Raw genomic sequence first — 23,415 nt, 5'->3', positions numbered from 1 at the left:
CCTGTCAATTATCAACCGACTTCTGAGACGCTCCAGCCCACTCGACTTTTTGTAGTATGAAATCGTAGATTGACAAGGAAAATAGTGGCATTTATGGAAACCCAACTCAACATTTGAATTTCAAAAATTATTTCCGTTGGGCAACGAGCAAATATGCTTACAACCCCATCCAACGGTTATATATCTCGGGACCCCCTTCGCTAGATTAATTATCAGCAGAGAGTGTTTTAGAGAGAGAGAGAGAAAGAGAGGGAGATAATGGAGAAGCCAGCAGTATCAGCGATGGAGGCGTTTGAAAAACTGGAAAAAGTTGGGGAGGGAACCTATGGGAAGGTGTACAGAGCGAGAGAGAGGGCCACTGGGAAGATCGTGGCTCTGAAGAAGACTCGCCTCCACGAGGACGATGAAGGCGTTCCTCCAACCACTCTTCGTGAGATCTCCATCTTGCGCATGCTCTCCAGAGACCCTCACGTCGTCAGGTTCTTCTTTTCTCTTTTCTTTCAGATCTCTCCATCATGTTTCCGTATTTATGATTCTCCTTCATGCGATTCTTCATCTGTTTTGGCCGATCTAGGGTTTGTCTGCCTGGCTTCGTAATATTTCAGTCAGTTTGTCAAATTAGATTGAGCTTTATTTATGATTATGATATTCGTTCTTTCCATGTGTTCATTTCGACTCAATTTTACTTTTGATGTTTAGTTTTGGCTTCTAATTGTAAGACATTGACATTATCTTGTTTCTACACCTATTGTTTTGACATAGATTTTTGAGAATAAGTATTTGAACATGATTTGAATCAATAATGAGCCTTTTGACATAGATTTCCGTACTGTGCATACATCCTCCGAATAATGTCCATATTCTTTATGATTTTCTTCTCTTCAAAATAATAGCCCGATGCTATATAATCTGGTAATTATAACTGTTGATCTTGGATAATTTTTCTTGCTTGTGTGAGGACGCCTAGTAGTTGGATTGAATGTGGAACCATTTCAAGGTTGAATACATATCCTGTTTCACATTAGCATTACACTGCTCCATGTGCAAATACACTATGTATGTACCCTCTATAAACTAGGTTATCAAGTTTTATCCCCTTAAATTTTTCTGTGTGATCAGATTGATGGATGTGAAACAAGGACAGAATAAAGAGGGGAAGACGGTGCTTTACCTGGTGTTTGAGTACATGGATACTGATCTTAAGAAATTCATCCGGAGCTTCCGACAAACAGGAAAGGATATTTCTGTTAATACTGTTAAGGTATACATGAACGAAAGTTTTAATTTATCTCATTGCTTGCATAAGACCTTAAGGCATATATTAATCACCTGCATTTGGTTTTTGTCGATACAGAGCTTGATGTACCAACTTTGTAAGGGTGTTGCTTTCTGCCATGGACATGGAATCTTACACAGGTTATAATCCTACTCCTTTTCTCACCTTCACACCGGTAGCAAGAATTGCTTAAAAAATTTATTTCTTATAAATACTTAATCCAGGGACCTAAAGCCTCACAACCTCCTGATGGACCAAAAGACAATGATGCTCAAAATAGCAGATCTTGGATTAGCTCGAGCATTTACTGTTCCAATCAAGAAGTATACTCATGAGGTTAAATTTAATTCCTAAGAACCCCTTTGGATTTTTGAAAAATGCACCTGCTTACTATTGATAGTATGTAGACTGATTTAAATGCTCATTCCAGATATTGACACTGTGGTACAGAGCCCCTGAGGTTCTTTTGGGGGCTACTCATTACTCAACTGCGGTGGATGTGTGGTCTGTTGCTTGTATCTTTGGTATAAATTCCATATTCCACTTTCATTTGTTTTGCTTTTTATAACAATTGTGTCGTCTGGCTAGTTTAGATTTTCAAATGATCATACTTTTTTTCTTGTAAACTCTAGCTGAACTGGTGACAAAGCAAGCGCTCTTCCCCGGAGATTCTGAACTGCAGCAGCTCCTGCACATTTTCAGGTTTAGAGATGATTCCTTTATTGCCCTTTCCGTTTGCATGCGTTTTCTTCTCCTAACTATTTTATGTGCTGTGTGTAAAAATGGTGCAGGTTGTTGGGTACTCCTAATGAAGAACTGTGGCCTGGAGTGAGCAACCTGATGAACTGGCATGAGTATCCTCAGTGGAAACCCCAGAATCTGTCGTCAGTTGTTCCTAATTTGGACCAAAATGGACTGGATTTACTATTAGTAAGTTTTGTTCTGTCAACTGGTCCAGTACTAGTTACATACTGTTGTAACATTATGCCATTGTTTAAATCCGTTGAAATGTTCATAATTGCAGCAAATGTTGCAGTACGAACCATCAAAGCGAATCTCAGCAAAGAAAGCTATGGAGCATCCTTATTTTAACGATCTTGACAAGACCTATCTGTGAAGAAAGCATGACCTCCTCATATAATTAAACAACAAATATTGACTGGGAAGTCTAGAGGAAGGACTAAGTGGCAAAGAAATGTTATGTCTGAACTCTGAAGAGTATTTGCTTTCCTCAAGCATATATATATATATATTTGTCATGTCAAAGTTGTTTTCCTCAACTATTGAATGACAGACAATATGCTTTTTAGCTTCTACATGCCTCCCTCTCTCCATTTCTGTCTCGGTGAACCCAAATGGGTACATAGTGCCTCTGTAGGTTCTTTTGCAGGGAAACATTCATTCCCAACACTGAAGTGAAAATGCGATGGGAAAGTGCTTCTCTGTTTCATTCTTTTTATTTTGTGATTGAATCATATACAGTTAACTGTTCTCATTGGACAGACTTTTATCATTAGAAGAACAAAAGGCACTAAAACATGAAGGGTATGAATTGATAAACTGTTTGAAATTGAATTTGACCATGGACACCTGCCAATACATTTTTGTTGCCTCTATAGACGGGGACCGTAAACAAACCAGGGACACCTATATATATTGCAAAAAATGGTACCAAAATCTTGATAATCCCTTATTTTTCTCCTAATGTTGTATCCTCAAGGCTGATTTGTTCATCCTCGAGCATTATATCCCTAATGGCGTAATGCATTTCTAATGCTCTCTACAACCCTATCAAATTTCAAAAAGTTGGAAGGGGCCAAAACAGGAACGAAATCATCTGCAGCTAAGTCGACTTTTCTGAATCCATATCCTTCTTCATTTGTTGCATACTGTATCGTTCGCTGAATTGACTACGTGCCCTGCCTGACTAGTTCAAGCCACCAGCCACATGAAGAAGGTTGACCACAGAGTTAAGGAGATTGAAGCCAAGGCGTAAGTCCACAGCATAATAACAGAACATTCACTCTCTCCTGCTCCAAACAATTGTGTCATGGTTCCTGCCAAAAGTACTGCAGTGTTTAAATATGAAATTTTGGTGATTTAAATTAAATCTCTTGGAGCAGTGAAGAAGACTGGGAAAAAAAAACACTTAATAACGTTACAGAGGTTTTTACACATGATGTATTTATTCAATAATCTTATGGTGGTTCCATCTTCGAGAAGTTCAAATGCAAAACTTCTAAATCAAATAACCGACAGCTTATTTTAATTTTTAAGAGTGAAGCATGTAATCTAAGTGGATTTAAGAGATGGTGGTGTTTATCATAAAGTCTCAGGGCCAAACCAATCCTCATCATGCCTTGTTTGGTGCTAGGAAAACTACGCAGATATTTGCACCATAAAGAGAATTTTACGCATCAGATTGTTTACCTATATTCATGGCAGGTGGAACTGCAAACTGAAGCAGAAGAATAAATTGATACAAAGGATCGGCCTGCAACAAACCAAGATGAAGTGCCCCTTTAACAACTAAGATGCCAATGAGAGGCAAAGCAATGTAACGAGCAGCTACAATGCTGATTATAAGAGACTTCTGAATTCCTGGCCCTCTTAGACCTGAAAAAACACTCCAATGTCAGTCATTAGCTTGTCGACATTGTAAAAACAAGTCAACAATTTCCAACCAGAAATCTATTTGTAATAAAACAAAATAAGCATTCAGAAGCTCAATAATTTATACCAGTTAGCAGTTTATACCTTTAAGAAGGTTTCCGCCCACTATCAGGGTGGTTGTTGGAATGGCTCCATCTCTACAATCAGAAGAAACTTATCAGATGGAGAAAAAAAAAACCAACCAGCACCACCCACGTGCAACGAAGTAGCAATACCTTTTCAAAAACCTTGAGAACTTTAGCAGATAGGAGCAGAAAAGGAGGAAGAAGAAAAATATGATGACAATGATGATGAGAATACTTATGATTAGTGTCTAAGAAAACCCTTATCACTTCAAGTCCTGCATGAGGACAGAACATCATTCATGAGGACATCATGCGTGATAATGTAAAACAATCATTGAGCAGGTTATTGACCCAACCTCTCGTGTATGAGCTATGTCTTTTATAAATCCATCTTTAAACTTTGTTTTTATACTTTAAAAGGATGACCATCCAATCAACATAATGTGGTGGATCCACGCTGATGAATAATGTATTTTACTGCCGCATGTATATTCTCACATGAAAAAAGAAATCAGAAATTCTAACTCTCAACATAAGTTGCAAAACAACATCGAGATTTTGCTGCACTACAAACCAAGGGCACAACTCAGGGCCATTCCCTGAGCAGCTTAGTAGAAGAATGAAATCATACCCCAACAAGGAAGTCGAGTTTTGAATGACACGCAAAGGAGCGGCATCACCAACCATCAGCTTACGAATCTGAGGGATGAGTCCAACAGCAAATCCAACAATCTGCAAGAAAGTGCACACAAAATCAGTCCATGTTTTAACTAATAATGCCAAGGAAAACAAAAACCTGTGACCTGTGAGTCTGCTAAATGTCGTGACTGGTGGAACAGTGGCCTCAAGCCTATGTAAATGCTCACATCCTAGTTCCAAGCTAAAGTTACTGTTTTATTCTTAATTTCACATTGCAAGTCCCATTACATTAAAGAAAATGTCATCTGGTAATGCAAATTTTATTATCAAGTCATAAACTTAGCCCTTGGCAGCTTCATCAATTTTATGGTCATGTTCCTCCTCTTTTTTTTTCATTCAAAAGAGTGATTTTCATCTATAGATCAATGGATCAACTTTAGCATAGCCTTCTAAAATCTCAGACAGATTTTAGAAGCAACCTTGTTAGAAAATATAAACACAATGCAAATTAGAAAGGAAGGAGATACTAAATTCTAGCCCGCTAGGAATAGAGAAATCCTTCACTTCGGAAATGGAGATGTAGTAAAATCATACCACTCCAATGGTTGAAGGAGCAAACAGTAACTTCCAGTTGATGTTTTCGAAAACCATCCTCAGTTGCTGCTTTATTTTGTTTGAAACTGACACCTGTCATAATCCCAACCATAAAGAATCCAGAGTTACAAAATAAACTTCTTTTGACAAGCTGACAAGAACATGTCCTTTTTGAGAGTAATATGAAGAACTCCAAAGTCAAAATAATTAATCGTTTCTTTATTTTAACCCACAGCAAACAGCAAACTTGTATTCATAAATTTATGTATCTTAACTAGCTGATAATGATCCAATTACAACATTAGTTCAAAAGAAACTGTAGAACTCATTATTAATATTTATGATTCAGACGAAACATTGGCGTTATAATGGATCATAAAAAATAAAAGTGAATGTCACTCAAAAAAACAACCTCAGCTTTTGCATCTGATCTAGTGCAGGGCAGTATGCACTGATGTACATGTTCAGAAGGAAGTAGTGGTTCCGTACAACTCTCCAGTTCTGATGTAGAGGTTCCCCTGAAAGACTTACCATTGGAGGAGTTGTTTGTCTTAGGTTCTACAATGCTCCTAATTGAAGACATCCGTACAATGTTGTAGACATATGACCACAAATAAATGGCTCCAATCTGACTCAAACAAGGTAGAGAGTTACTATCATCCAAACGAGAAACTCTGTGTGCAAAAATATCAATTGAAACTAAAGATGCTTAGTCCTTCAGTTTGGAATTCCAATAAACATAAAAAAAAAAAAACACACCGCCATTGAAAGTGAAGAATAGGCCATTCCATAAGAATGACATGCATCGGGAGATCCAAATGGACTTCCTTTCTCTTTACAAATTGCTGGGATTATTATAAAGAGCATGTTCCCCATATTTCCTGTTCACATCAAACAAAATTCAGGAAGAATTCGTAAAAGATGTGAATTTTTTTTCTTGAACTCAGGATCAACAAAAAATGAGACAAAGTATCAAACATACAGTTTTGATATTATTTTTACCTGCAGCACAGCAACCCACTATGAGACCTCGCAGGTGTAGGGGAGGTCGCGTGAACAATATCACTATCCATCCAAGTATGGAGCCTATGATAAACGTGATAAGGATATTGAAGGGCATGAACCACCTACCACAATCAGGCAAAACCACTTCAGTTCACTTATATCCATAATTCAATACAAGCAGATAGTTGGATATAGAATGTACTCACAACTTGATCATACTGTCGTATGTAATTGTTTTGGCAAGGTTGCTGGCCACCAATGCTGGATTATATATGTAAAAGACAAGCTGTTTACAAAAGAAAAATAAAATCAAATGAATGACCAAGTAGTTTATGATGATCTAGAAAAGTTGAGTAGTTCTGCTCGTGCGTCTTATGACCAAACCAGCACAACCAGAATTCAGATGGCCATTCAAATGAAAAGATTTACTCTTAAGATGCCAGGAACACAGATCGGTTGTAACTTTGAGGTATAGAATCAGGTCTAAGTGAAACAACAACACTGGAAACAGAAAGTACCATTGGATTACATGTTTAAGACATTCCAGCGGATTGTGATTTGTAAATTTATTCAATTCTCAACTCAAAAGCATTATTTTGAAGAACATGGACAATCTGACAAAAAAGATTCAAAGAAAAATACAAACTTCTTGTCATGAGGGGAAAAACGAGGCAAAAGTCGGAATAACTTACATTATTAACATGTTTTCTGGCTTCATCTCCCAATATACTGACACGGTCCAGAGCAAGATACGTGCCGAGTCCGGTAATCAAAAGCACTTTCAAGACCGGGATTGATGCAGCAACGAAGAGCTCTAAAAGTCCCATGCTCTAAATACATTCACACATCCAAAAAGAGGGATCTTTCACCATTAAAACGCTTGAAGATACCGTATTTTCATGGTCCTATAATGCAAGAAGGATTTACAGGGAAAAGAAGAAGAAGATCCAGATGCAATTAGCTAAAAAGCTATCTCTTTTTGAAGAAAAGTTGAAAGATAATCTGACGGGCAATATGAAATCAATCCCAATCGTCTGAAAAATCATTCTTTATTTATAGGGAGGCTTTAGTTGCATTCCAAGACCAGATTCTCATCTCCTTGTTTTCATGATTGCCGTTTAAGAGTTGGTTAATATTTGAGGGGATAGTATTCATTTTCGATACTAAAATTCAAAATAAAATCCATGACCAAAAAAGTGATACCCAACTAGTTGTCATGGCGAAGATAAAAACTTTCAATCCTTCTTCTTTAATCTTCCGAAAAATAAAATTAGCATAGCTTAAAAAAAAAAACCTCAAAATATATCTGGGCTTCCCTCTTCCTCTTTGCCTTGCTTTCTATCTCTCAATGGATTCTTGCAAAATACCACATCACAGGAACTCCAACAACATTTTCTAGACAGCTAGCTAAAAGAAAAATGGTGATGTTTATCTCCCCATGAAAAATAAATAAACCCGGACCAGAAAGGCGTAATCTTTTCTTTTTTTTGAAGGAAGACAGGCGTAATCATTAGTCTTTTAGAACAAATGGAATACGAATTCTCCACAAAAAAACAAATAAAACCAACCTACGAGAAAGAGTGCTTTCAAAGATACTGTCGTCTAGTAAAGAATATCTTTTTGCTTTCACGTATAATAAGAAGAAAAAGACACTTTTTCTTTTTTTTCTATGAGAGTCAAAGCCAGGATTCCTTGCAGCCGCTCAAGTCCAATAGCCAAATTGTATATCCATCCAAATGCCAAACATTTTCTTCTATTTATCTAATTAAAGGTACCTGCCTAATTTTCTTTTTTCTTTGATTTAGATGTTCGGGGGTCTAGCTCTAACTTTCTTCAAGTATGACAAAAGGATAATAGTCTCTACCACCTAACCTGTTCTCTTATAGATGAGAGAATTGAAGACGACCACCAACCAACGGACTCCATTGTCAAATGCATATACCCACAAAAGTAGTGCAAATAACATCACCATTCCCAGAGGACATGGCCAACACTTTCTTACTTGTCCCATGCAACTCATCTCTATACATTCAAAACTGTTTTCCATCCAATGCCGAGTAAATTTGATAACTGCGTCTGACAAAAAATTCACATCCTATATGTCAACAAATTGCCAATATAGGCCAATACTAATATGGAAAGCACAATATGTGATCAATAAATTGTTTGATTGGTAATTATGAATCTTTCTTTTTACTGCAAATTGGTGACAATACATCAAAACATTCATCATCGTCCGAGCCACGGGGGGATGATGACAATACATTGTAAGAGAATGATTCTTCGGCAAAGTTTCCCATCCCAATTCTCAACCTAATTATCATTTCCAGGATACAAAATGAAACTCAAACTAATATCTAAAACCATCAAAAATCAAGCAGATAACATACATGGCGGCATTCAAAACATCCTTGATGTAGGAGAACTTCAAAAGGATTATCCTCAGATCATAAAGCCTAAATAACTTGGATAACCATTAACATCAAGCAGAGTTTCAAACCACCATCTAACTAATGATTAGCGGCAGCGCAGCCGAATGCAGTTGCCATATCAACTACAGGCCACCCACGACCATGTTACCAATAAACATCCTTTCCAGATTTAGAACAACGACGACATAATGGGGATCTGGGAACTTTGAAACATACCTGCAAACAACACACAAAGTAAATTTGACTGGATCTACAAATGATAAATGTACATAAAAGAAAACACTAACTGGAGTTCTAAAACCCTTCATAATGTTAATCAACCGGGGGAGGAGGCAGGAAAGCAAAAGCATCGCACCAGATCGCCACCTCTTCAAGAGCCACGATGGCAAAGGTAATGGACAGAGAATACAGTGGATATGCCGGCATAGGCTTAAATCATCCCTCCAGCCATAGAAAAACGATAAACAAAAGAAGAAAAAAAAAATTAAAAGAGGAAACATAATGTGGAAATCAACAAGAGATTAAATAACATCTTTTAACTAACTCATGTGCCAAAGGAGAGAAAGAAATTAGAGGGAGGGATGACATCACAGAAAAGAAAAAAAAATTCCTGTTTTTGGCTCATCAGTCATCACTACTACACCCATCTGCCAGGGAGCAACCCAACAAAAAAAATATTAAAAAATATAATCAGAGCATCTGTGAAGTCATATTTCAGTAAAGTATATCAAAGAGAGGAACATATTAAATAAAATATGAAAAGATTGTATGACCAAAACGTGAAAAGCAGAATATAAGTTTAAAAAAGATATTCCATGAATAATTCCAGATTAAAATAGAGAACAATTCATCTCCTACAAGTTCGATCCCAGCTGGGAAAAAGGATAAAGACATTTCAAATTCAGTAAGTGTCCAAAAAGGAAAATTTTTGGATGCAGACATCAATTAAATGTATACAACTGGGGAAGAAATAATAAACCACCAGCAGAAAGTGTTAACATAAACAAATACTACTATGCCGTTAGCAGAGGTCAGGACTAAGTTTCTTACACTATATAACTGAGTATCTGCCTGGTTGAACTCCACCTGGAAGTGACAATGCCTGGTTTGTAATGTCTTCTAGAACACGTTTTAATTCTGCTTTAGCTCTCTTAACAGACTGCTCAGTAGGACCCTCAATGAACAAATAGAGCTTGCGATCTCCTTGTGCTGGTATCCGGCCTGGAGGGAAATACTGCCCCCTGGTGGTAATAGCAGCTCCAGTCCAGTCTGAAATAGGACCTAATGTTTCCTTGTGAGTGACCTTCCACCGAGCATTTTGGGGGAAGTCATTGATTTCCAACTCTGCTTCATAGTGTTCAGGCATTGCATCAGCCTGAATCTTTGCCAAATTATGCTGCAGGTTGATAGCAGCTGCCAATGCTGCAGCCCGAGCTGCCCCATCATTGGGATTAAGAGGCAGTCCAGTCCCAGGCACAACAGCAGCTGTACCAGGAATTGCAAGGTTTAATACTCCAGGCAGAGAAACAGGTAGTCCACCATTGGGTAGCAATTGGGTAGCCGTAATAGGAGTCTGCAGTGAAGCTGTACTGGCTTTGGAGGCAGCAGCAAAGGCAGCAATCTGAGCAAGGGTGGCTTGCTGCGAGATATCACCACCTGCCTTCCTGATTCCTTCATCTTCATCTTCTGAATCTGACTTGTCTTCCTCAAAACCATATTCTTTTGCCAGTGCTTTCTTTGCCGCTTTCCTCTTCTCATCCTCCTCTTCATTGAATTTAAAGCCACTTCCACCATAACCAGTTCCATGAGCTTGCTCAAGCCCCTGATTCACTTTTGCCATAAAACTACCTGCAAGGGCTTTCAGGTCACCAGGAACAACTTGCTCAGAAAGTTCCAAAGCTTTTACAAGATCTGGTGCATATCTAGCATCCTCTTCAGATATGAAAGTAATGGCACAACCTTTACGACCAGCTCGGCCAGTTCTACCAACACGGTGAACATAATCTTCATAATGGTTTGGAACATCAAAGTTTACCACAAGTTCGAGCTCCTTCACATCTAAACCCCTGGCTGCAACACTTGTTGCAATCAAAACACTGCTGACATTGCTTTTGAAGTCAGAAATGGTGGATTCACGGTCTGTTTGGTCCTTAGCCCCATGAAGAGAGAGGCAAGGGTAACCACGGTCAACCAAATCTTTATACAAAGCATCACATTTTTCCTGGGTATGCACAAATATCAAAATCTTTCCTTTCTCATACCATTGACCCAATAGTTCCAAAAGTCTTAAGAACCTCTCATTCTCTGGCCTCATCTCAATTAACTGGGTTATGTCCTTATTCACCACACTTCTCCCACCAACCTGTAGTTCAACAGGTTTGCTCAATACTTTACGAGCCAAAATTTCAACCTGTCGAGGAAAAGTGGCAGAAAACAGTACAGTCTGACGATCTGGCCTAATATTTTGGACAATTCGAGTGATCTGAGGTTCAAAACCCATATCAAACATTCGATCAGCTTCATCCATAACAAAATAGGTGACCCTACGCAGATTTGAGATCTTTCCTCCACTAGTACACAGAATGTCAATCATCCTACCAGGAGTACAGACAACAATCTCAGTCCCCCGTTTTAATTCACTGATCTGTTGGGCAACACCAGAACCGCCATACACAGGCACACATCTAATACCCAATACCTTCGCAAACTTCTTTATATCACTGTGAATTTGCTGGACAAGCTCCCTTGTAGGTGCCATTATGAGCCCAATAGGCCCATCTCCTGCTTCCACAGGAGGCTGGTCCTTTATATGTCTCAACATTGGAAGTACAAATGCCAGAGTTTTCCCTGAGCCAGTTTTTGCAACACCTATGCAGTCCCGACCACTCATAATAACTGGCAGTGCCTGTGCTTGAATTGCCGTTGGCTTTTCAAAGGTAAGCTTCTTTATAGTCTCCAAAATTTTACTTGGAAGTCCTGTTTGGTGCCAGGATTTCACTGGTTTTGGTACATCCTTTCCATGAATCTTCAATTCCAATTCTTTCCTGTAAACCGCAACCTCTTCAGGAGTCATCTTTGCAAGCTCCTTCACCTCGATATAGAAATTTCTTCGAAATGGTTTATAGTCCATCTTTGAGTGATCAACAAGGGATAATTTCTCAACTTTTGTCTTCTTTACTCTTTTCATGAACTCGTCATCATCTTCATCTTCTAAATTATTCTCATCCTTCTCAAGGTCCCCATAATCTGTATCAGAATCCTCACCCGGAATTATTCTTCCCAGTGATTTATTGGAACCTCTCTTTGGCTTTTCACCATTGCTAGTCTGTTCCCTCCTCTCCTTTGTCGGTTCCATATGATTATCACCGACAGATGATGGAACCACAGTATAACTTAGCTTTTCAACCTCAGGCAAGACCATAGTATTCATGAAAGCATCCAATGGATCAATTTCCTCATCCCCAACAACAATATCGACTCCGTTTTGCAGAGGTGCAGCTGTCCCGTGTTCAGAGTCAACCAACATTGTGTCTCCAACTTCTTTTCCAGTACTGGCATCCTCATCTATGTCCATGTCTGCCTCTGATTTCCCTATAAGAGGCGCCTCCTCATCGTCTGATTCTCCTTCAAGAGTCCAGGTCTTACCAGCCTTGGGTTCATCTGCGTCCACTTCCCCGTGCTTTTCTCGCTCAAATTCCTCCTTCTTTCTCTTCAACTCTTGCCACTCTTGAACTCTCCTCCTCCTCTTCTCCATTTCGTCGTCCAGTTTCTGTTGTTCATCCTCTATTTCCTCTTCTCGGGTTTTTTCTTTCTTATCTGAGTCATCCTCACTGCTTCTTTTTCTTGGGCTCTCCTCAGTGTCCTCCTTGCGCCTTTGTGACCTGCTAATGCTACGTTCACGCTCTCTCTCCCTGTAGTCATTATCATCGCTCCAGCGCCGCTTCCTGTCACGATCCCTAGAGCCATCACTAATATCACTGTCAACCTCACAACGTTTCTCCCTTTCCCTTCTCCTCTTCTCCATTTCTCTCTCTCGTTCTTCTCTGTCATGTTCCCTCCTCTCCCTTTCCCGCTCCTCCTTGTCACGTTCCCTCTTCTCCCGTTCTCGCTCCCTCTCCCTCTCCTTCTCCCTAGCCCTCTTCCTCTTTTCTTCTCTCTCTTTCGTCCTCTCCTTATCCTTACCTTCTAAGTCCCTGTCTCTTTCTCTATCTCTCCTCTTGTCTCTAGCTCTATCCTTGTCCCTGTCTCTGTGCTTCTCCTTCTCCTTCTCATGTACCTCATCAGAATCACTACTCTTCTCTCTCTGAGAACGCCTGCTTTCCCTGTGTCTCTTCTCTCTGTCCTTGTGCCTCTCTCCATTCCTCTCCTTATCTCTTTCCCTCTGATGACCACGGTCATGGTCACGGTGACTCTTCCTGGATTCCTCCTTCCTCTCTGTATCCTCCTTCCTGGATTTATGTTTCACATCCTCCATTACTTGTTGCTGTGAATCTAAACAACAAAATCGACCAGGTAGGAAACCTCTCAACAGATTAGATTACTTAAAACCCTAACCGACACAATTTCACAATTTGCATGCTTAATTATGTATTCAATACGTTATCTGGAGGCAATTCAAAGTCATGATACAAAATTCTAACAAAGTATCATAAAAAAGCAATCCATCAACAAATCAACGACGGTGAAGTAAACTTACAAAACTCGAAAGAGCTTCCAATATTGAATCAAATGAGTGGTCGGAGAAAACTATGCCCGGCAGACGTTGGTCCCGATAGAGAGAGAGAGAGTAATCGGGGGGGAGGGGGTGGTTGCCGGATATTGAATTGAAGAACCCTAACTTGTATTCTTCTGGATCTCCTAATCCCCCGCTCACCCGCTGGCCTGTCTCCTTCGCTGTTCAATGTAAAAAAAGGCTCGTTGTCGATTTCCTTCGCTCCGATTTTTATTTTTTTTGTTTTAATGGAATTTACATGTTAAGTCTTTAAAAAAGTTAACTAAACTTTATTGAGTAAAATGCATTTCTAATTTTATTTATTTATTCATTTGTACATTCTCAAAATAATAATGTTGTTTTTCTTTTTATTTTTTTAATAGAGGAGAGACTCGAACTTTAGACTTTTATGAAATATCACATACATGAGTGTCATATGAACTACTTGTGATTCTCAAATAATGTAGTGTTTATTTGATAAATAACATAATTTTTGTTTTAAGATTAGGCCATAATTGAAAGAGTTTGTGACAGCTTCTCTTTTTTGATTTCTATATTTAAGAAACAAGTAATTATGTGTGTTTAGCAAATGTTGTTTGAGTCTTCTAATAATGACCTTGAGTTTAATCATGAAAGGCGCTTATAAATCGTTGTCATGTGTGATGATAATTCAATGGATGTTGTCAACCATAAATCTACCTAAAAGTTGTAAATTACTACCATTGATTTATTAACTTAATTCACTATTATTATTATAATCAGTGTACGATTCATTGTTGGATTTCTTCTAACAAGTTTTATATATATTTAATCATGGTTTTGATTCAAATACGAAGAAGTTTTCTAATTATGATTGTCGAATTTGGCAAACTTGATTAGCAAAAAAATAATACAAATTTGACACTTTGCAAATATAATTATCTTAGGACAAACGAAGTTATATAGGTGTTATTGTTGTCCCTAAAAACTTGATTAAGATTTAGATCCATTTTTATGCATTATTTTTCATTTATACTTTAAATATTACAAATTATTTAATAGCCAGTGGGAGTTGAAACTGGAAAGCCAAAACTCAAAACAACACATTCTAAGTCTCTTGGTCTCTCACTCTCTCCTGAATCAAAAGAGCAAATTGAAGCACCTTGTACAGCAATCTGATTGTTGTGATTGTGTGTATATATATATATATATTTTTTTTTTCTTTCTAGGAGGAAATATTTTGTCCTAACAAAAAGGAGCACAATTATTGTGTTATCTAAGAAATGATGTGATGCGGGATAATGTTAGATGAATTTGTCTAACATCGTTAATATGTAAGAGTAAAACCATGAAATGAAACATTATGAACTTCACTCATCTCTTCATCACTATTCACGGGTTGAGTTTTTCTCAACTAAAGCTTAATTATTAGAATATTCAGTGGCAAAACTCTCCTCTCCATCATGAGAGTGCCAATAGCTAAAAATATGTCAGTTGTTATCGTTTATCAAACCTAGCATTAGCAAGCAACTGATAACCATTATCCAGGACGGGTCGTAATGATTTTGGATATTTATTATCGGCTGGTCACTTGATCGGGTGCCACATGCCCAGCTCTAGCGTTAGTTACCCGGTCATTGCTTGCACGCACACGCTTTTAAACAGTGGTGTTCCCTTCTCAGGAAGAGTCAAAAAAAAAAACCCCGAGACAGCGATTTCTCCAAAACCCAAAACCAGAGCGAGGGCGTACCAATTGCACTCCTGGGTGCTGTCTCACTCACACACGAAACGGAAACGGAAACGGAAACTGAAACTCTCGCCGGCTCGGTCCGAGACTGGACATGTGACTTGGCGATGGTGGTTTATGCGTTTTTCATATATGGGAGTCCACACGTACCTGCCAAATGAACTATACCTTCTATGTTCGCCGAATAAGATTTGAGATTGAGATTGAGAACGCTCTTTCGGACTCCCAACTTCCCATCAACTGCATTGTAAGTCACAGTCACATAGCCGTACAGATACCGCGTTGCCGTCCTCTCTCTCCCTTCCTCCTAACGGACCAAACCATCTGTCGCGTAGCAGGCAAGCCTTCTTTTGTTTCTCCTCCTTTTATGATTAGGGCAGAACATAGGTTCGCTTTTATTGTTCTTATCAAATCGGCGACACTTTTTTTTTTTTTTTTTTGTATACTTCGTGTTTTTCGAATTTATCATAGAAAAATGATTATTTGAACTTCTGACGGTTTTTTTTTTTTTAAAATTTCATTCGTGCTTATAATGATGAAACTAAGTATTAGGGTATTGTTGTTCAACAGAACAAAACTATTGTTTCTGATGACTCTTTGAAATTGTCTAAGCAGGTTCGTGTCGTTTTTCTTTCTTTAATTTGGGAAGATTTTTTTATGGGTATATTTTATTCTGCGAATATTTTTCTTTGTTGTGAGTTGTGACAAATAAAATAATTCAGAATTAACTGTAGCTCTATTGGAGTGCAGGATCAGCTATACAGGATAATGACGGGCATGAAAGATATTGATGATGCTGTGACAGTTGATGCAAATATAGAACAGCAAGGATCTGTGTCGGTACCTGAAGAAGAAAAGCCCAATGGTACTGTGCAGGCTAATTTTCCGGCTACCATCGAAGCTAAGGTGCCTACATCGCCGAATGATGCTGATACAGGCAATAAGCAAGTCCTGCCTGATGATAAAGTTTCTGCTGGACAAAGTGCTGGAGGTGTTACTGATGCTGAAGAGTGGGGAAAGAAAAGAAAATTTGATGATACCCACGCTGAGAATCAGACTGAAGATGCCACACCACTTCAAATAGTTTTGGCAGAAGAATCTTTGGCTTCTAAAGTTGAGGATGAAAATTTTGGAAAGTTAAAGAATAAGTGGACTGATATCGAGGTAGTAGCATAATCCCCAAAAAAGTCCATGCCACATGATTAATATGAACCTTGTAACTGTTGTTAGACACAACTCTACACTTGTAACTTGTTGCTAGACACAACTCTGTACTCTTGAATTGCAGATGGCAGGAATGAATGAAACGGGTACACCTGAAGAACAGGCAGAGTTCATGAAGGAACTTGCAACCTTCTACAGGGAGAATGCCCTGGATTTCAAACCCCCGAAGTTCTATGGGGAGCACTTAAATTGCCTCAAGTAAGCTTGCACCCTATGGTAAATATGTGAATTAGGTTTCCTTTAGTCTTTGTTGTGGTCTAATTATGTATGTTTTTCATGGGGGCCAGGTTATGGAGAGCTGTTATAAGATTGGGTGGCTATGACTTGGTATGCTTATGGCCTTCGTATGGTATTTGTGTCATCCATCATGTTTTCCATGTTCTGCATTCTATTATGGTTGCTGTTTTGGCGTTTCTGCCACTGTTTTTTTCTACATATCAGGATGTAGGCATTGGTTTGCAAAAGCATGCACTTTACTTGATCGGGAAAGTAGTACACTTAAATTGTAGAAATGCCTAAAACGTATATATTTAGTATTTGAAGATATATACGACTACTTAGGTACAACATTTGTACGGAAAAGTAGATACTGAACAACATGTCATTGACTGAGATGGTGAACTTAAGTACATAACCACGGTAACTCTTAGCACAAGCGAGAGCTCATAAGTTCAAATCCGATTGGTGTTATCATTATTGCAATTTGAGAGATGAGCCCTTACTCAGTCCAACACTTGCGAATGCCACCAGCGTTATCTTCTTGCACTTGGCCTCAACCCAGGTCTCAATTGGTCAATGGGGGTTGCGGGGTCTTCCATATGGCCCAGGGTTTACCATCCAGTTATCCGGTGGGCAGTTGGGTGGGTTCCACATTACCAAAAAAGTAGATACTATGAACTTGTGGTTGTGAGCAAAACTGGATATATATGGATTTACTGTTTTTTTTTTCATCTCCTTATTCTCCTTGCCAGTCATTTCAGGTTCTTTTTTTTTTCTCAAGGTTTTTATAGAGTTATAATTTACATTCATTTTTGATATTCTTAATTTGATTGGTTTTTTACTGTTGCTAATATTTACTCTCAATTGTCCTTTAGAGGGTATTAATTATTAAATATCTTTGATAGAATAGTTTTGGAGCGACCATTTTTTCTCGAGTCAATTATGTGTTTGACCTCTCTAAACTGATGTTGCTATAAATGCTTAACGCATAGGATTTTGGATTGTCCAGAGAACATGCATCCTGATTCGAATGGATAGTTAATTACCATATGGAGAACGACAACTTAAAAATTAGGACTTGAAATGATTGAGATGTGGGCAGTTGTTGTTAAAAGTGGACATACTATAAAGTAACTAGAAAATGTTCCTGCCAAAGCAGCCGTTGTTGGATGAACATGTCTGTTGTGTAAGACAAACTGACACCCTATACAGAGAACTGGTATATCTGTTATGGACGTACATAGAAAACACATGTTGGTTTTCCTGCATATTGGCATATAATTGGTAGAGTTTTGGTCCATGTAAATGTTTCTGTTTATACTGGTTGATTTGCTAGGAAATGGAATTATGATAGTTGCTTTGGGTGGAACTTTGTTTTCACGAAGTGTTTTTTTTTATGAATAATATTGCTTTTATTATTAATAATTATTTTTAGCTTGTGGAAGGACTCCTTGTTTGGTTTCATGAAGTTAGAGACAGCAAGGAGACATAGTTGGAGTGTTTTAACCTTGGTCCCCTGTTACAGGCATTTCTTTCCAACATATAAATAGGAAGGTCACTACACAGTGCCTGTTGTCAATCCAACTGAGTGTGTGTTTCGTAATATAGATGCTCTATTTCCTTTGTGATACTGTCACATGTTTTGATATGTAAATACTTGATGGGTCTATTTCCATTTGCAAGCAACTCTTGATGACCGATCCTGATTTCTTGCTTAGTTCATTGTTGCAAGTTTTGTAATATGTTCTTAAGTTTTAAACTAGATAATCTTTCCACTATAGTATTTGGTTACCAGAAGCAACAGGGTCTGAGACAGTTATCGGTTTAGTAACGAGCCTCACAGTAGGGGGCGACTGGGCATGGGCCATGGGTTTGGTAATTGGTACACGTGGAATGTGAATGCGACTTTTCAACTACCTTTTTTAGAATTAATTTTTTTAAGGAAGTTATGCTCTTTACATATCATAAACTCTGGAATCATATGCTAAACCATTTATAGTCTATTTGATGATTAATTCAAACAGCAGATTTCCTAATCAAACTTCATTGAAGCTGAAGTCTGGGTCACGAGCTCTGTACTATTTATGGGTAAAAGAACAGAGATTTCGTCTGGGGATTTTGTGTATTGGGTAGATGTTCGTCCTTCATAAAGAAGTTTGTTGATAGATTCTTTGGTCTTGATATGAAACAGACCTAAACTATTATTATATCTAACGTTTTACTAAGTTTGGGTTTTTGGTTCCTTTATGTCTTAGTTTAGGTCAAACTCAAGTCTTATGTGGCTTTTAATTGGATAAAGGATCTAAGTTTAGTTATTTTCATTGCTTTAACTTGAAATCCCATCTGCTGTATCAGGAGTGCCCCAGAAGTCTATATAAACCTCCATGTGTTTCATGTTTTATTTGTCTTTGATAAGATGTTGTAGGCCTTAATTTGAGGTCGAAGGCATTTTTTTATGTATATGTTTTTTATTAAAAAAGAAACATTATTGACTTGATGTGAGGCTATAGAATTTCTTGGATATATCAAGCTTTTCTTTGGACCAGACACCTTCCATATCATTAACTGTGAGGCCTGTGTTCCTGAGTTCGGAATTTGCTGAATTCCTTGTCAAATTTTAGTGTTTTTACATCTATATTTACATCTTTTAATCGAATTACTTATTTTGTGGATTGAAGTTGCTGTTTACTTGAATACCATAACATCGTGAATTTTGAGTACTCGTTGCCATCAATGTTTTAAATAGTAGATTTACATATGATATTTTGTAGGTGACTGCTAACAAGTTGTGGCGGCAAGTCGGAGAGTCTTTCCACCCTCCTAAGTATGGAAAATTTTGGATAATTTACAGCTTTACCATATGATTGTTTAGCTGTCTCTTTTGCAATTATTTGTATTGTTTTTGGTTTTTAGGCTGCAGGCTTTATAATTTCTTGAAATTAATCTCTTGTCTCTTCCCCAGGACTTGCACAACAGTCTCTTGGACATTTCGCAACTTCTATGAGAAGGTATCGCTTTTCTAGTTAAGATCGTGATACTGCTATAACTGAAGTACATATTTTTAGTTATCTTTCCAGCCATAAAATGTAGATAGCTGTCCCTGATCCAGAGCATTTTCATACCATAAGGACGAAAGTATCTGTTTCTATGTCAAGTACTTTTCAGCAATTCCGTTAATCAAAGCTTTCATATCATTTGGCATAAATTTGTTTTTTGGCATCGTTTCATGTAGGCACTCCTGGAGTACGAAAGACGCAAGAGGCAAAGTGGTGAGCTTCAACTCCCCATTTCTTCACCTTTAGGACATGCTACAAGTGTTGAAAATGAGGTACAATTTCATTATATTTTTCTGTTATTTGGATGGGGTTTTTTTTCACGACATGAAATGGCCAGCAAACACTTCCAAACTACTAAAGGAGAAGGGAAGAAGTACATATGCTTAAGATATACATGATTGGTTCCTTTATTTTGTATTGGTTGATTACTTGACTGTGTTGTCTGGACCTCATTCCGTGCTGTCTATATACTAACATTGTGGTTTGGTGGTTAGTTTACATTCTAGACTACACTAGACTTTGAATAAATAACTTGTTGCTCTTGGATCAATTTTGAATTACAAGTTTTTAAGGGTTTTTTTTTTTTAATTTTCTTCAACACGAATTTTGTGCAAGTGAGATTTTGTTTATTCTTCTTGCTTATGTAAACTCAATCTCATATTTTCATTTACTGTCTACTTGTTCAGTCTCCTCAAGTTCTCCTCTGGATAATATCATTATTGGTGAATATTCCTAATAAGGGACAAACGAATAAAGTGGTTCAAAAATATAAAGTTTACATACTGCTAGTTTATTTATAAAATTGACTGGATTTTATTTAAAAACAATGATCTTTTAGAGATTGTGTATTCCTCAAGAATTTATAATTCTTATTACTTGTTGCTTCATACTATGAGAGGCCAGACCATCATGTATCACCTTTGTGGAATTGTTCTTCTAACTTGTGCAATTTTCAGTTTCTTTCATTGCCTTTGGATTCTTGCTTTCTGGTGCTTTGTGGCGTCACCTATATCTTTTCAGAAAGAAGTTACTCTTTTGTTACTTTATGTGGTATTGTTGCTCATGTTCTGATAGTGATTTACCTCCTTTCTCTCATAGTCTCATTCTTTACTCTTCAAGATTTGATGATGATTGTTTTTGTTTGATTTTCCATGTTATGTTGGAGCCTTCATTCATCAAAGCGTGATTGTCACTCATAGACAATTATTATGCACCTATTTATGTTCTTTACCTATTGTGCCTGAGTTCCCCCTACCTGCACATGCATGCAAACCCAAAAAGAAAAGAAAAGAAACCCTTATAAGATCCATTTACAGGGAAGTGGCAGCCATGGACAAGGGTCGGGTAGAGCTAGACGAAATGCAGCAACCCGTGCTATGGAGGGTTGGCATACTCATCGTCTTCTTGGGCATGGTGAGGTCAGCGAGCCTATTATTAAGGTCTGTTGGCAGTTAAAACCTAATACCGTGATTATTATAAACTTTTGAAATATAGTATTTCTTTAGATAAATGATGCTTCTTGCCTTTCTTGGGACAGGAAAAAAGTTCAGCACCACGGCGAGAGAAGCAACTGAAAAATATTGGTTGCTCACTTATGAGTAATAGCTTATTTTGCTGGTATGTATTCAATTCATCATGTATTCATATTCTTTATTTTTTGTCAAGCAGGTTCCAGTAAGCAAATTCATGTGGAGCAGGCTGTGATAGTTGCTCAAGATAAACAGTTAAGATTCCATTTGTTCATCTGTGAACCTTCCATTTTCATTGTTTTCCAATGTTAATCTCTCAGTGTCTGGCCACAGTTTATTAGTATTTTCAGTTTTCTTGTCTTTTTTCCAATCAAGGAAGATTAACTAGTTTATTTCTGGCAGGCTGGTAACTGAAGTCACTGATGTTGGACCCGCTGCAGATTGGGTGAAGATTAATGTACGAGAGACCGTAAGTGTCTTTATTTTTTGTAACTGTATAGTTGGGTGTCATATGCTGGATTATTAACTGTGTTGTGATGTTCTTGCGCACAGAAGGATAGTTTTGAGATTTATGCTCTGGTCCCTGGACTTCTTCGTGAAGAGGTGAGCTCTTTTCTTAAAATCTACCTTACTTTCTAAATTCAATTTCTCCTGTTTTCCATTTATCTGTGGATCCATATCAAAAAGTCATAAATTGCTTGGTGAATCAAAATTAATCTCATCATTGTTTTTTAAATATAAATAACCAGGTAAAGCAGATTTTTGTGCTGGTAGCTCTGTGCTTTTTGAAGTTTATTGTTCTAAAGTTTTGACGACTCTTAAAAGTCGGATAATGAACTTCATCTTTTATTAAAGCTGTTGATTGATATCAGCGGATGATCCAACACTTTTTGGAATCACAAGTTAGGGATAAACTTGGCTCGGGTAGATCTCCTAATGGTTGGTGCAATATGTTTTCGGACAGAATTTTCTCAATTCCAATCGACCAGGTGTATTGTGTCGATTTTTTTGAGTAATATATCTGGAAATACCGCTTGATTTCTTATTCACACTAAGACCCGTTCGAACACACCTGGTGCATTCCAAATAACTCTTACTCGGGCATCTTTACCCCTGGCCATGAACCCCCCTTTTGGTTTTCTATTCACTTAACTGTTCTATTTTTCAATCCTAGCGTGATTCCGAATCAACAGACCCCATTACCGAGATATTAATGTGGTGTGGTTTGATCTGTGTTTACAATTTGCTTCCATGATACAATAGTTTATGGTAGCACTTCACTCTTGGTCTCTGTGTCTGGCTCTTGGAAGAGCTCTACACTAGAATGGTGAACTTTTCTTCGCCTTGGTGAAGCTTTTGGGTTTTATGGCCGAAAAGAAGGTTGGACGATCTGCTTTTGGTTTCCTTAGCTTAAGTTTGGCTTTGTTGGTCGCTTTAACACCCTGCTGGATAACTCGTTCTTTTCTAATATCACTAAAGAATCCACAAACCGCCACCAGTCAATTTTTTGATCAGTAGAAGAGATTCTGAATACACTTCTCTCCTCACTCGTATATAGTTTTCTTTGGCTATCTCTATGCATTGCATAACTAAGGTTATAATGGTCGTGTGTTTGGGCTTGATTTCTGATTGGCTTAGGTCCAAGTTCAATCAGATCCTGCTGGACGTCTGGTGATTACTGGTCAACCAGAGCAACTTGACAATCCTTGGGGCATTACTCCCTTCAAAAAGGTAATTCTTTTGATTTCCTGGTTTTAGGACAAGTTATGGAGAAAACCAACAGCTTTCACGTAGTCTATTAATACACAGTATTATCATCAATACTAACAAGGGTGACATTAAGTTTTGCTTTTAAATACTAATCATATATATATTTATTGTTCAATGGGGTATGTGATAAACTGATCATGGCATCCTAATTTATTAATTTCAGATTGTGAACCTACCTTCCAGAATCAATCCGCATTTCACTTCTGCTGTTGTTAGTCTGCACGGCCGACTATATGTACATGTACCGTTTGAACGTGGATCAGTTTGAGGATTAGAATTTATAACAGTAAATTTGGGCTCATTGAATCAGATTTAAACTAGTGAACGTATGTTAATGGATGTTATTTTTAAGTGCAGTTTCATGGATAATTATTTGTGTTGTCCCATATGGTTTTTTTTTGGTTTCCCCGTTAATGATTCCCTGGTTTAAGAAAGGAAACGTGGATCCTGTAAAGGAGATTAAAAGAGACAAGTTTTCCGCCCCCGGGGGGGGGGGGGGGGGGGGGGGGGGGGGGGGGGGGGGGTCTGTTAAAGTTGTGGAAGAGAAGCATTTGTG

At 38.0% G+C, this 23,415-nt stretch overlaps 4 protein-coding genes across 10 annotated transcripts; 2 read left to right on the top strand and 2 right to left on the bottom strand.

Moving 5' to 3' along the window:
* The first annotated feature begins 199 nt into the window (after positions 1 to 199).
* On the top strand, positions 200 to 2,592 carry LOC120009384 (cyclin-dependent kinase B2-2). Its single transcript, XM_038859962.1, has 8 exons — positions 200 to 479; positions 1,120 to 1,261; positions 1,355 to 1,416; positions 1,501 to 1,612; positions 1,707 to 1,800; positions 1,909 to 1,978; positions 2,068 to 2,206; positions 2,301 to 2,592. The coding sequence occupies exons 1-8, from the start codon at positions 259 to 261 to the stop codon at positions 2,391 to 2,393; spliced, it is 933 nt and encodes a 310-aa protein (XP_038715890.1). The 5' UTR covers positions 200 to 258; the 3' UTR covers positions 2,394 to 2,592.
* A 210-nt stretch (positions 2,593 to 2,802) lies between these two features.
* LOC120009383 (protein PIN-LIKES 3-like) lies at positions 2,803 to 7,767 on the bottom strand. Of its 2 annotated transcripts, none has more exons than XM_038859961.1 (11): positions 7,547 to 7,767; positions 6,945 to 7,157; positions 6,459 to 6,538; positions 6,250 to 6,374; positions 6,007 to 6,128; positions 5,660 to 5,875; positions 5,248 to 5,340; positions 4,646 to 4,746; positions 4,034 to 4,086; positions 3,707 to 3,892; positions 2,803 to 3,333 (listed from the first exon to the last, which is right to left on the bottom strand). In XM_038859961.1, the coding sequence occupies exons 2-11, from the start codon at positions 7,077 to 7,079 to the stop codon at positions 3,209 to 3,211; spliced, it is 1,236 nt and encodes a 411-aa protein (XP_038715889.1). In that variant the 5' UTR covers positions 7,080 to 7,157; positions 7,547 to 7,767; the 3' UTR covers positions 2,803 to 3,208. The 2 variants fall into 2 exon arrangements, with proteins under 2 accessions (XP_038715889.1, XP_038715888.1); XM_038859960.1 differs by having other exon boundaries at positions 6,945 to 7,082.
* A 636-nt stretch (positions 7,768 to 8,403) lies between these two features.
* Positions 8,404 to 13,625, bottom strand: LOC120009382 (DEAD-box ATP-dependent RNA helicase 42-like). Of its 3 annotated transcripts, none has more exons than XR_005470691.1 (4): positions 13,381 to 13,625; positions 9,735 to 13,175; positions 8,972 to 9,125; positions 8,404 to 8,900 (listed from the first exon to the last, which is right to left on the bottom strand). XR_005470691.1 is itself a non-coding variant. In XM_038859959.1 (3 exons), exon 2 carries the CDS (start codon positions 13,156 to 13,158, stop codon positions 9,736 to 9,738), a length of 3,423 nt encoding a protein of 1,140 aa, XP_038715887.1. In that variant the 5' UTR covers positions 13,159 to 13,175; positions 13,381 to 13,624; the 3' UTR covers positions 8,404 to 8,900; position 9,735. The 3 variants fall into 3 exon arrangements, 1 of the variants encoding a protein (XP_038715887.1); XR_005470690.1 differs by having other exon boundaries at positions 9,040 to 9,125; XM_038859959.1 differs by lacking the exon at positions 8,972 to 9,125 and having other exon boundaries at positions 13,381 to 13,624.
* Positions 13,626 to 14,955: 1,330 nt separating this feature from the next.
* On the top strand, positions 14,956 to 23,245 carry LOC120009441 (AT-rich interactive domain-containing protein 6-like). 4 transcript variants are annotated; one of them, XM_038860045.1, is made up of 15 exons: positions 14,956 to 15,459; positions 15,692 to 15,736; positions 15,872 to 16,288; positions 16,410 to 16,543; positions 16,633 to 16,672; positions 19,336 to 19,388; positions 19,527 to 19,572; positions 19,797 to 19,892; positions 20,937 to 21,059; positions 21,158 to 21,218; positions 21,289 to 21,343; positions 21,492 to 21,558; positions 21,642 to 21,692; positions 22,728 to 22,820; positions 23,023 to 23,245. In XM_038860045.1, the coding sequence occupies exons 3-15, from the start codon at positions 15,890 to 15,892 to the stop codon at positions 23,125 to 23,127; spliced, it is 1,323 nt and encodes a 440-aa protein (XP_038715973.1). In that variant the 5' UTR covers positions 14,956 to 15,459; positions 15,692 to 15,736; positions 15,872 to 15,889; the 3' UTR covers positions 23,128 to 23,245. The 4 variants fall into 4 exon arrangements, with proteins under 4 accessions (XP_038715973.1, XP_038715972.1, XP_038715974.1 ...); XM_038860044.1 differs by lacking the exon at positions 15,692 to 15,736 and having other exon boundaries at positions 14,962 to 15,459; XM_038860046.1 differs by lacking the exon at positions 15,692 to 15,736 and having other exon boundaries at positions 14,975 to 15,459; positions 15,872 to 16,285.
* Positions 23,246 to 23,415: the final 170 nt, after the last annotated feature.

The sequence above is a fragment of the Tripterygium wilfordii genome, chromosome 11, assembly GCF_013401445.1.
Source record: "Tripterygium wilfordii isolate XIE 37 chromosome 11, ASM1340144v1, whole genome shotgun sequence".
Taxonomy (NCBI): Eukaryota; Viridiplantae; Streptophyta; class Magnoliopsida; order Celastrales; family Celastraceae; genus Tripterygium; species Tripterygium wilfordii.
This window is presented reverse-complemented; position numbering and strand designations above follow the sequence as displayed.

Bases quoted from the DNA above. Each gene is read 5' to 3' on its own strand.
- LOC120009384 (XM_038859962.1), top strand. From the start codon at position 259: ATGGAGAAGCCAGCAGTATCAGCGATGGAGGCGTTTGAAAAACTGGAA. The intron at 1,262-1,354 runs GTATACATGAAC...TTGTCGATACAG, and splicing joins TTTCTGTTAATACTGTTAAG to AGCTTGATGTACCAACTTTG. The intron at 1,613-1,706 runs GTTAAATTTAAT...TGCTCATTCCAG, and splicing joins TCAAGAAGTATACTCATGAG to ATATTGACACTGTGGTACAG.
- LOC120009383 (XM_038859961.1), bottom strand. From the start codon at position 7,079: ATGGGACTTTTAGAGCTCTTCGTTGCTGCATCAATCCCGGTCTTGAAA. The intron at 6,539-6,944 runs GTAAGTTATTCC...TTTTGTAAACAG, and splicing joins CCAGAAAACATGTTAATAAT to CTTGTCTTTTACATATATAA. The intron at 5,876-6,006 runs GTGTGTTTTTTT...TGTTTGAGTCAG, and splicing joins ATTCTTCACTTTCAATGGCG to ATTGGAGCCATTTATTTGTG.
- LOC120009382 (XM_038859959.1), bottom strand. From the start codon at position 13,158: ATGGAGGATGTGAAACATAAATCCAGGAAGGAGGATACAGAGAGGAAG.
- LOC120009441 (XM_038860045.1), top strand. From the start codon at position 15,890: ATGACGGGCATGAAAGATATTGATGATGCTGTGACAGTTGATGCAAAT. The intron at 16,544-16,632 runs GTAAGCTTGCAC...CATGGGGGCCAG, and splicing joins GAGCACTTAAATTGCCTCAA to GTTATGGAGAGCTGTTATAA. The intron at 21,219-21,288 runs GTAATAGCTTAT...TTTGTCAAGCAG, and splicing joins TATTGGTTGCTCACTTATGA to GTTCCAGTAAGCAAATTCAT.